General features: G+C 37.0%; 1 protein-coding gene across 1 annotated transcript; it reads left to right on the plus strand.

Moving 5' to 3' along the window:
- The first annotated feature begins 7,140 nt into the window (after positions 1-7,140).
- Positions 7,141-9,175, plus strand: LOC107774525 (cytochrome P450 71AU50-like). The gene is made up of 2 exons (XM_016594074.2): positions 7,141-8,315; positions 8,420-9,175. Exons 1-2 carry the CDS (start codon positions 7,443-7,445, stop codon positions 9,050-9,052), a joined length of 1,506 nt encoding a protein of 501 aa, XP_016449560.2. The 5' UTR covers positions 7,141-7,442; the 3' UTR covers positions 9,053-9,175.
- The last annotated feature ends 2,785 nt before the right edge of the window (positions 9,176-11,960 follow it).

Raw genomic sequence — 11,960 nt, forward strand, 5'->3', positions numbered from 1 at the left:
AATCATTAGAAGATTGTATCATGATTTTCCATAGCGACCATAAAAGGCTAAAGTAATAACTAAATGCATGAGCCACATATCGAAAAATAGCTTAAGCCTACATAAAGGCTAATCAAAAGGAAGAGGAAACTAAAGAGCTACATCAACTAAGTAAATCAGGAGTTGGATTATTGAACCCAGAAAATTATGGACATAGTGATTGAGAACATTGTAGGATCACTCTTAATATCAGAGGTACAAGAGAGACAATACAATAGCCATATTTTATAACGGCTCTACGATAAAGCCAGTTAGAAGTGTACCAGCCTCATAAGAAGTCAGTATGAAGCTCTCACCAAATCATTTAAAGAGGTGCAAGTATTATAATAAAAGTTCAAGTTATGAATGTGAATTATACCTATGTGGAAGAGAGGTCATGAAAGAGATAGAAGATGTGATATGAGATTTTAAGGTAAGTAAGGTATAGGTGAACAACGTACAAGATACTCAGGTGCAGAAGATCGTGAATAATCTATACTTCAGATAGAGGGCTAGAAGCACTGGGATTCAGTATCCAGGAATAATAGCGGCGTCGTCAGTGGCATATCTTCCAGCCTATGGTTTCTAGGTATCAAGAAGTCTGATTAAGAGAGTAAAGAAGAGTTAGAGATGATATGATGTCTCGCTTGATGATCCAGAATAACACAAGGAAATCTATGGTGCAAGCAAGCTGAAGGAAGGTTGCGAGTAGCATAAATAGACATGTAAAGGTCGCAAGTTAAAGTATGGTAAAGCGACAGGTTTTAGGAAGACAGGTGTAAGGATAAGAAAGGGCGAGTGAGGAGGTGACAAGAAATGTATAAGTCCTCAGAATTAACTCCAGGAAAACAAAAGAGCTGATGATTTCTCTAAATTAGATAAAGCTCAGTATAGCCTGAAAGAACTCAAATGAGTGTAAGACTAGTAGTATTTAGAAGAGATGAAATGTTGTCCTAGTAGTAGAATGAGGGTATAATTATGATAGATGAAGGATAATATTTGGGCCTTCGATTGAGTAATGATTTCATAAATTGTACAGGGTTAAAATACTCATGTAAGGTAAACCACATAGGGATGCTATGAAAAATCGTTATGGAAGTATAGTATCGTATCAACCCCAGGTGGATCAGAAAAATCACTTCAAATGTTCCACCATGCAACGTGAGCCCTAGCAACAGTTTTACATAAGAAGTTTCAAGTTATCAATGGTAGATTGTAAATTAACATTAAGGTAAATCAGCAATAGATGGACAGAAGTTCAACAATATGAGATAAAATCAGGTTGATTCCCCTTAACAGTAATAAGGAAACATTAAGGGACTTATATTTATACATACATGATAAGCAGCAAAAGAGTAACTTGGAGTTTGGTAGCAGACCCTAGTAACAATAAATCAAAGTAAGAGTTATGGTATAGTATGTCCTACCTAGATGCAGTAAAGTCATACGGATGGATAAAAGGTTCTATGAAATAAGATATAGCAATACTCATAAGTTCAACAAAGTATCGAGCAAAGAACTTCAGTGTACTTATAGATGCCCAGAGGGACATCTTGTCAAGCTCTGTATATGTTCACAAAGTGAGGCCTAGAGATTGGCTAAAAGCTGGAGGAAAGAGGAGATAAGAGTCGCGTAGGTGCACATAGAAGGAAAAAGTCGTACAAGCTGCATGACAGAAGATAGCAAGAGTTACAAGATTGGAAAAATCTCGACCACAGACCGTGGTACAAGAAAGAGGCCTAAAGGGGGGAATGCCTTGGCCTTTGGATTTATTCAAAGACGAGTTGCCTAAATGGCAAAAAGAGTATTAAAGTATTCTCAAGAGCTATGGGTTACGAGAACGATAAGTGCATCAGTCAACATTCGAGAACGAATGTTCCAAAGAGGGGAATGATGTTACACCCCACGTTTTCGTACATGGAAGTACACCATAAATAAATTGATATAAGCTCGAAAATGAGATTATTTTGAGATTATAAGCATTATGTTATTTCAAACAAGTGATGAGTAAATTCATGAAGGAGAGAGGATAAGCAAATCAAAAAAATGAATTTCATCGAAGTTTGGCATTTTGGGATAAAATACGCCACGAGCTAAAATACCCGTTATTTATGGACTAGTGCCATACAAGGTACCACATGATCATGATAGTAAGGTGTATAAGGTGTGTTAAAAGTGAGCAGTATTTTAAGTGCGGCCCTCTTCACGCAGGTGCGGTTACACCAGATGCCCAGTTGCTTCAGCTCTTCCTAAAATTCCAAATTCGATCCGTTAATCGCTCGGAATCCACCCGAGGCCCCCGGAACCCCAACCAAACATATCAACATGTCCTAAAACACATTACGAACTTAGTCAAGACTTTGAATCACATCAAACAATGCTAAAAACATGAATCAGCCTTCAATTCAAACTTAATGAACTTTGAAACTTCAACTTTTACAATCGATGCCGAAACCTACCAAATCACGTCTGATTGATCTCAAATTTTGCACACAAGCCACATTTGATATTACAGACCTATTCCAACTACCGGAATCGGAATTCGACCTCGTTATCAAAAAGTTCACTCCCGGTCAAACTTCTCAAAAACCTTCAAATTCTCACTTTCACCAAATGATCTACGGACCTCCAAATCCACTTCCGGACGAGCTCCCAATACCAAAATCACCATACGGAGCTATTCCCAGACTCAGAATACCAAACAGACATCGATAACATTGAAATTCACTTCAACCCAAAATTTATGAAATTCTTCCAAAATGCCAACTTCCATAATAGGCGCCAAAATGCTCCCGGGGTCATCCAAAAACCGTTGTGGGCATATGCCCAAGTCCAAAATCATTATACGAACATGTTGGAACCTTCACATCCCGATTTCGAGGTCGTTTACTAAAAATATTGTCTGAAGTCAAACTCGTCCTTTTTAAAGTCAACTACGAAACCAATTTCTCCGATTTCAACTTGAACACTTCCAAATCCTGAACCAACTATCACCGTAAGTCATAAATTAGTAAACGCACATACAGGGAGTCTTATTTAGGGGAACGAGATTCTAACAGTCAAAACGGCATGTTGGGTCGTTACACCTATCATATTCAAGACTTCAAGAACCATTATGTGCTCTATATCAAAGTATAGAGCACATTGCAAATGAATTATTAAAAAACTTAGTATGTCATATTTACTTTGCTTTAACAACCAACAGCAACAAGTGACATAGATCATGACTTAAGACATATATATGTGTGGAGAAAAATTATTAACACTCATCAATGAGTCATTGTGTTCCTATTTAGTTGTATCTGGTTGGAAGCATTCTTTTCCTCTGGGAGCCAGACAGGCATATTTAAATCAAGTTTAAATCAACAACTCCACGATCCAAGTTGAAAGATTATTTAATGCATCGCTCTTCCAATTCAAATCAAAATCAACTCACAAACAGATTGTAAAGTCCAAGAAAAAGATTCAACATTTTTTCCTTTTCTCATTCTTTCATACTAATAATTCCCACCTCATGGAAAGAACAAAGCATGGCTTGACTGCAGTCCTAAGAAGATGAACAAAAATCCCAAATTCCAAGAACTCAACACAAAACTATGCGTCTTTTTTTCTTTTTTTACTTCAATGGGGGTTTGAATATATGGAATAAAAAATGATAATAGCACTCTAATCTAATCATGTGCTCTTTTTTCTTATCTTGGTTCATTGCAAGCGTGGTGTTAAGTTGAAGAATCTAGACAAATGAAGAGCATGTTCTCACTGTTTTGTTGTTCTGTTTATTATTACAACATAAAATATAGTAAAATATTACAGTCCAACTGAACTCAAAGAAACAAGAGACTAGCAGTAGGCAGCAGCAGACCGGCTAAGCACAAACAAACAAACAAAATTGACCAAGAAAGAGAAAAAGCAGAGTATAGATGACCTTCTTTTCCAATATTAAAACAGACAATTAAAACAGGCAACTGAAATATTACAGCAAGTGAATGGATTTAAAAGTAACTGATATAACAACAATGAATACGAATTTTTAACTTTCTTGAACTCTAAATTGGACGCTTTCAAGTTCATTTTTAAGCCAATTTCTAAGGTTATAACTGTTATAACTTCGAATCGGCACTCGAAACCAATCTCTATTTCGATCTTCTTCTTCTTGAGATGAGAGTAAATAAAAAAAACTGAATTCTTTTTGTTTTGTGCTTTTCCTTTCTAAACTGAAATTCCGAAATTGAAGGCTAAACTAGAATCAAAACCTAAAATATTTTTTAGGAAGGCTAAACTAGAATCAGAAATTCATATATGGAATCTATACATGAAAAACATGCATATAAGCTTTCAATCGGCAAACAAAACTAATTACATCTTTTCTTTACTTGCCGTAAGATTTCAGCCGTTTGCCTCTGTTAGCCGCACAGATGAAATTGGAAGAGAAATAAAAGTAGAAAAAAGATATCTCCGGGGGGGGGGGGGGGTTGGGGAAAAAACCGCGCAGAATTTGGAAATTTTGGCTGAAATATTAAATTTAGATTAAATATTATTTTACCATTTTAATATTAACATTGCGACCGACGTAATCGCTTTGTTGGGCAACTAATATTTTTGACTTTTTATTGTCCGACTGAATTGGTAGCAAAAGTGAAGGCGGAAAATTAACACACTATTTTCATTGCTTTCGTCGGAATAATAGTCGAATTTTTTAAGTAATAAAAATTCAGTCCGTTTTCGACTACAGCAGTCGCAAAAGTAGTTCCATTACCGACTGTATTATTTTCAGTCGGAAAATTCAATCATAAATTAATATTTTTCTAGTAGTGATTACTTTTTTTCTAGTAGTGATTACTTTTCTCTTTCGGATATTTTTTCTTTTCTATTAGACTGACACTTTTTCCAACGAATCCATCGTCTAATTTCTTTGTACCCCCTTTTTGAGTCAAAATTTGCTGCATTGATTTATATCTTCGCTGGTGCTTTTTTTTATTTTTGAGGGGGATAATGCAGCCCTTCATTTGCTCCTCTTTCTTCAAGATGACAACTTCTGTTTTGCTTTAGCTTCTATTTATTTCAAGTTATCTTATGTTTGCGAAGGTTCAATTGAGTGCTCACACTCAATATAACTTCCCTGATCCTGTTCAGGACTAACAGCTACAAAACTTTGTACTGCTTGCTATGTTTCTATATGCGAGCACTGATTAAGTCCCTAAAACTGCATTACTTGCCTAAGCCCCTTTAACATATTTCTACCTTAATCACAAGTTCAAAAAAAATTATCTTATGTAGAAGGTTTCACTAACATGAGGCGTAAGTTAGGAAATCTTATCTGGAACATATCTCATATCCGCTGGACTTAAGAAGTCACATCTTTTCTTGCAACTCATCATAATAAGCTAATACTTCTAGTTTCTTACCTCGAGGCTCGAGGGCTTTACTTTCTCATTTCACTGTCATACTATGCATTATCATACTATTGCCTCATTGAGAAAATAAGAAGTATTTTCCTTAGTATGATTGCAATGGGGCTATTTTTTCTGATATGATTCGACTATTCCTCTCAGTAATATATATGCTAATCAATCAAATAATTCAATAAAGCAGATTTCCAAAATTGATAATGTATATTTTTCTGTATGTAGAAATTTTTTATTTATGGGACTTTTAATTTTTTTTCATATTGCAAAATTAAATACCTAACTTTTAAAATTTTAAAAATAATAATGTTGCATTAGAAGTCATGAGACTTTTAAAAGTTGTTGCTTTCATATCCAAAGTAAACTATTTGATTAAACTTTGATTGTTAATCTTTGTACGTAGGTTTAGACAATAACCAATCATCTTGACAACAACAAAAAAGTCAGCATGCGATGATCCACATTGACCATTCACAAAAACTAGCTTGTACTTTATTCAACCACAACAACCCAGTATAATTTCACTAGTGGGGTGTGGGAGGTTAGTTTGTACGCAGACCTTACCTCCACCCTGCGGTAGAGAGGTTGTTTTCGATTGACCCTCCCTCCCTCCAAAAACTCCTCACCTTGCTCTTGGGGTGACTCGAACTCACAACCTTTTTGTTGGAAATGAAGGATGCTCACCACTAGAGCAACTTACTCTTGTCTAGCTTGTAGTTTATTCATTCATGTATAATTATTTATTCAAACCTTTATTGTATAAAAAAGATATGTTGCATAACTCGGTATACATGGCGAGAAACTAGTTTATAGGAAAAAATAGGGCTGGTTGAAGGAGTGATTATGTATTCTCCCTATGTTAAATGGAGGGGTGTCCAATAGATTACATACTAAAAGTGCATTTCTCTTATTTGAATTATTTAAAGAGGTACTAGCAAGTAGCAACACCTGTCTAACTATGGGGCCAATTAGAATGTTCAATTCCCTGTCCAAGAAGGAAAAAACTCTCATAGCAGCTTCCTCTCTGGGTTCTGGAATGCATTTTTGACAAGAAAAAAGAGAAGTACAGAAGTGACCAATAATTGAATTTGACAATTAGTGGACCTTATATCATGAAATGCATATAGTTAGATTAACCCTCTAATCAAGAAAATCCACTGATCTGATAGCGCCTTTCTTTGACCGGAAAGCGGGAGACTAAGTTGGCGTTTCAACATAGGAATGGGAGCAGTTTGAATGGATGCCTTTTTCCCTTGTTGAATCAGCCAAGTCAGTAGCCTTTCTTTTATGCGGGATTGCCTGTTGATGCAAGGAATAAGGGCTGGCTTCCGATTCTGTTATTCCGTTAGCCTTAGTTAGTCGTTTAGTCAAAGCCGTATGTATGCCCCTTTCGAATCGTTCTATCATTCGAAGTAGTTTGAACATAAGAATTGTGAAACTTTCGAATAAATTGAATTTTTTTAAAGTGAAAATCGTATTTATTAATTAGAGGTATGTTTGGGCATGAATGCAATTTTGAACTGTTTTTAAATTTTTGTTAATTGAAATTAAAATTAAAAATTTTCCGAAAAACAATGAACTTCTTTTATGGCCAACGGGCCCTTAGAATTAAAAATTAACCAATGAGTCCATCAAAGAATGCCAGGAAATTTCCAAGTCAATCAGTTACTATGGTGGAATTGGTCCTTTATTCTAAGTCAAAAGAAATTGCCAATCTGCAGCTTGTGACTTCTTTTTATCTTCTTTCACTCACGGCCGCATATTCAAATGAAATTTCATCTCACTACTGATTCAAACGTCAAGTCAGTAGTTAATGAGAAGCTTCATATTGGTGGATTGGTTGCGTTCAACCTTTTCTTTCCCTTTTTCATTTGCCCTTTTCAATTTTGTCAGCCATATAAATTCAGATTTCTTGACCCTTTTAATAAGAAATATAAAGAAGAAAAATAGTACTAGTATATCTTCATTATCATCTTGCAGTAGAGCTCTTAGAATTAAGGTGACAAAGTCATATGAGCCATGGCTTTGTTATGGGCAACACTTCTAGTTGCTCTATTTGTATATGCCTTATATGAGCTGCTAAACATTCAGAAGAGAAAAAGGTTTCCTCCAGGTCCAAGAGGACTTCCCATTTTAGGACATCTTCATTTGTTAGGTAAAAACCCACACCAAGATTTACAAAAACTAGCCAACAAACATGGTCCTATTATGTATATGCGATTGGGACTAGTACCTGCAATCGTTGCCTCGTCTGCTGATGCAGCCGAGAAAGTCCTCAAGACAAATGATCACATCTTTGCTAGTAGGCCGCACCACGAGGCATCTCAGTATATGGCTTATGGCCAGAAGAATTTGATTTTTGCGAAGTATGGACCATATTGGCGTAACATACGCAAATTGTGCACCGTGCACCTTTTGAGTAGTCATAAGATCAATTCATTTCAGTCCATGAGAAAGCAACAAGTTCAACTTCTGATTGATTCACTTAAAAGGGAAGCTCATGATCGCATTGTTGTTGATCTTAGTGCAAAGATTACGTCCTTGAATGCCAACTTGACTTGCCTAATGGTATTTGGAAAGAAGTACATGGATGAGGACTTGGATAAAAGGGGATTCAAAGCTGTAGTCCAAGATGTTGTGCATTTAGCTGCAACACCAAATCTTGGAGATTTTTTCCCCTTTCTTGGTGTTATTGATCTCCAAGGGCTCACTCGCAAGCTCAAAGATCTTTCAAAGGTGTTTGATGAGTTTCTTGAGAAGATTATTGATGAACATGTTCAGTCTCATGACCAGAAACAAACCAAGGATTTTGTCGACACAATGATGGAGATTATGCAATCAGGAGAAGCAGAGTTTCAGTTTGACCGTCGACATATAAAAGCTATCCTCTTGGTATGTACTGCTATCCCATTTTATCATACTAATATAAGCTCAAGAAATCACAAATCTTAAGATTATTGCTCATTTCACTAATAATTTCCCCTATTTCTATACAGGACATGCTTATGGCTGCAATGGACACTTCAGCAACATCAGTAGAATGGATATTGACAGAGCTTCTTAGGCACCCTAATGTGATGAAGAAACTCCAAAAAGAGTTAGATGAAGTGGTAGGAATTGAAAGGATGGTAGAAGAATCAGACTTGGAGAATTTGAAGTACTTAGACATGGTTGTAAAAGAGGGCCTGAGGCTGCATTCCGTAGTGCCAATAATGCATCATGAGGCCATGGAAGATTGTGTCGTCGATGGCTTCCACATACAAAAGGGATCCAGAATCATGATTAATTGTTATGCAGTTCAGAGGGATCCAAATGTTTGGCCAGAGCCTGAAAAGTTTTTCCCTGAGAGATTTGTTGGGAGCAGCGTAGATATTCGTGGACGTGATTTTCAACTTTTACCATTTGGCTCTGGTAGAAGAAGCTGCCCCGGAATGCAGTTGGGGGTTACCATTGTTCGCCTTGTGGTTGCACAATTGGTGCATTGCTTTGATTGGGAGATTCCAAATGGTATGCAGCCTCTTGATTTAGAAATTGACGAGCAGTTTGGGTTAGTAACATGCAAAGAAAAGCCTTTGATGGCTATTCCTACTTATAGACTAAAGGAAGATGCAAATACATTGCAGATGTAAGAGAACTAGTCTCTCTAAGCTACTGATAATATTACACAAGCGTAATCTAAAGTTCTCCTCAGTATTGTGATTGTTGTAAATTTCCCCAGTTATTCAACAAATACTATATTGACAGTACATCTATGCCTAATCATATTGGAATTCGCCAGTAGTCTCATTATGCACACAATCGACCTTTTCTTTTTTTTTTGTTTCCCTTTTTACTGTGTTGGTGACGTCCAATCCTACTCTTGCAATGAAAGTAGTAAGGTCACAACAATAATAAACACAATAAAGGTTGGGATCGAATCTCAGGAGAAGTATGGTGTGTGCTAATGTGTCCAACTGAGTGCAAACTTGATGTTTCCTATTGTATTCTTGTCATGACCCAAAATTCCACTAGTCGTGATGACACCTAACTCAACCCGCTAGGTAAGCCAATTAACAACTATCCAATTCTAATGATATTACCAAGACAAATAAACGATAGTAATTTATTGAATTTTATACATTTCCCAAAGACTGGTAGTACAAATGAGCTTTTAAGAATAGAATTTACAAAGTTGAAATGAGATAAATACATCGTCTGTTTGAAAAGTACATAAACAGAGTTTTATAGATCTAAAGCTACCACGAACAAGGGGCAGCTACAAACGCGACGCAGGTACATCTTCAATCCAGCTCCCATCGAACACAGCAACCAACATTTGCATGCAAGGTGCAGAAGTGTAGTATGAGTACAACCGACCCTATATACTCAGTAAATAACAAACCTAACCTTAGGTTTAAAGTAGTGACGAGCTAACACAAGGTTGGGACCAATACCAATATCCCACAACAGTTCATAACAACATAATACAAGTAATGAAAGATGTATCTCAGAAGTAAAATGCTCAGCTCGTTCACAGTTCCAGAAAATAGTCATGCTTTTCAAGTATCTTAGTGAAAACTCAAATCTTTTACCAAAAATGCCAAAAATACGAGTAAGTTTGAAAACTGTAAAAAATTTTCCAAATATCCTTTCCACAATAAATAAAATATTTCATTTTTCTTTCCAGATAGCAAGTGTGAAATACCTCTATGCCCACATATCAATGTGTGTAAAAAGTCATGAATGACATGATACCGTATAACATGAGAAAAAATGCATCTCAATGCCTGTATGTCATGTATGCATGCCAATGCCATGTATCTCAGAGATGAATCATGTACTCACACTCTCAGAGTACTCAATCTCACTGTCTCACTCTTTCCACTCATCATGATCAACCACTCGGTACTGTATATGGCTCATACGGCCCATGGAAGATCCATCCCGGAATATATACATCATTGACCATCAGTCACTCAGTACCGAGGAAGGCCAATTCGGCCCCATGGAGAAGATCCATCTTAAGGTATATAAATGCTTCGGACAAGATCCATTTCAGGGAAGATCCATCCCTCAATATAATCAACCACGCTCACTTGGGGTGTACAGACTCCAGAGGGGCTCCTACAGCCCAAGCGCTATAATCCGCACACATAATTCACATGCTATAATATCAATATCTGGATCCGCACGGACAACTCACGTGCTTATCACGACCCAAAAACCTAATCTGTCGTGATGGCGCCTATCGTGGAACTAGGCAAGCCAACTAATTTCCAAACAAACTGATATTTTCATTTCAAAGATAATTTCAATACTATTTAACATAAAACCTTCATTTAAGGAGTTCAAATAAAAAAAAAATAGAAGTGCGAAAAAGAAAAGCCCGACATCGGAGTGTCACTAGTCATGAACATCTACTATAATCCGTCTAACATTATTAAGGCTAACTCAGCCTGAAAAATAGCTAAATACAACTAGAGGAAGATAAGAGGGAGAAGAGTAGGGGGCTGCGATCGCCAAACAGCTACCTTGCTTTCTCTAAGAAAATCTGCAACCAGGACACTCAATAACCGCTACCGTGTCCAGCTACACCTGAATCTGCATACAAGGTGCAGGGAGTAATGTGAGTACGCCAACTCAGTAAGTAACAACAATAAATAAAGACTGAGTAGTAGTGTCGAGCAATAAAGCATATAACGTTCATATCATGAAATCTCAGTAAAATACCTAGTGCTTTAAAAATCAGTGTTTGAATGAAATCATCTTGTTTAAACCCAGTTCCAGTAAAAATCATTTACAGATGTTTTTCAACAGTTTTCAAACAGAGATAAATGCAAAGGTGAGAAAAAATGATGAAATCATAAGCAGCTCCTCGGGCGAAAACATCACTCATATACAGTCCCTCGGGCAAACCTCACAGTCACTTGTGCTACTCGGGCATACCTCACAATTACTTTTGCCACTCGGGCATACCTCACAATCACTCTTTCCACACGAGCATACCTCACAATCACTCATGCCTCCCGGTCACTCAACACTCGCACTCAGTAGGTACCTGCGCTCACTGGGGTGTGTACAGACTCCGGAGGGGCTCCTTCATCATAATCACTCTTTTCCCTTTCGCATGTTCTCTCCCAATTTGTACATTGTTAATCACTGTGTTTGTTACTACTTCGTATATGTATATAATTGCATATGTTGTTTACATAGGTGTCCTTTCATAGCCTCGTCACTACTTCGTCGAGGTTAGGCTTAATACTTACAGAGTACGTGGGGTCAGTTGTACTCATACTACACTCTACACTTCTTGTGTAGATTTTGGAGTCGGTTCTAGTGGCGGTCAGTAGATTGCTTGGATTGATTGCCAGTTTGGAGACTTGAGGTACAACTTTAGGGCATTCACAGCCCTGAAGTCCCCTTCCGCCTTATGCTAGTTGTTTATTTCATTTTGGGTAGTTTTATTTTCATTCAGACCATTATTTTTATAATTCTAGTCGCTTGTGCGCTTGTGACACTAGTTCTAGGATGGTATTTAGATATCATTGTTATTTTTGG

The sequence above is a fragment of the Nicotiana tabacum genome, chromosome 13 (genome assembly GCF_000715075.1).
Source record: "Nicotiana tabacum cultivar K326 chromosome 13, ASM71507v2, whole genome shotgun sequence".
NCBI classification, from domain to species: domain Eukaryota; kingdom Viridiplantae; phylum Streptophyta; class Magnoliopsida; order Solanales; family Solanaceae; genus Nicotiana; species Nicotiana tabacum.

Bases quoted from the DNA above. Each gene is read 5' to 3' on its own strand.
- LOC107774525 (XM_016594074.2), top strand. From the start codon at position 7,443: ATGGCTTTGTTATGGGCAACACTTCTAGTTGCTCTATTTGTATATGCC. The intron at 8,316-8,419 runs GTATGTACTGCT...ATTTCTATACAG, and splicing joins ATATAAAAGCTATCCTCTTG to GACATGCTTATGGCTGCAAT.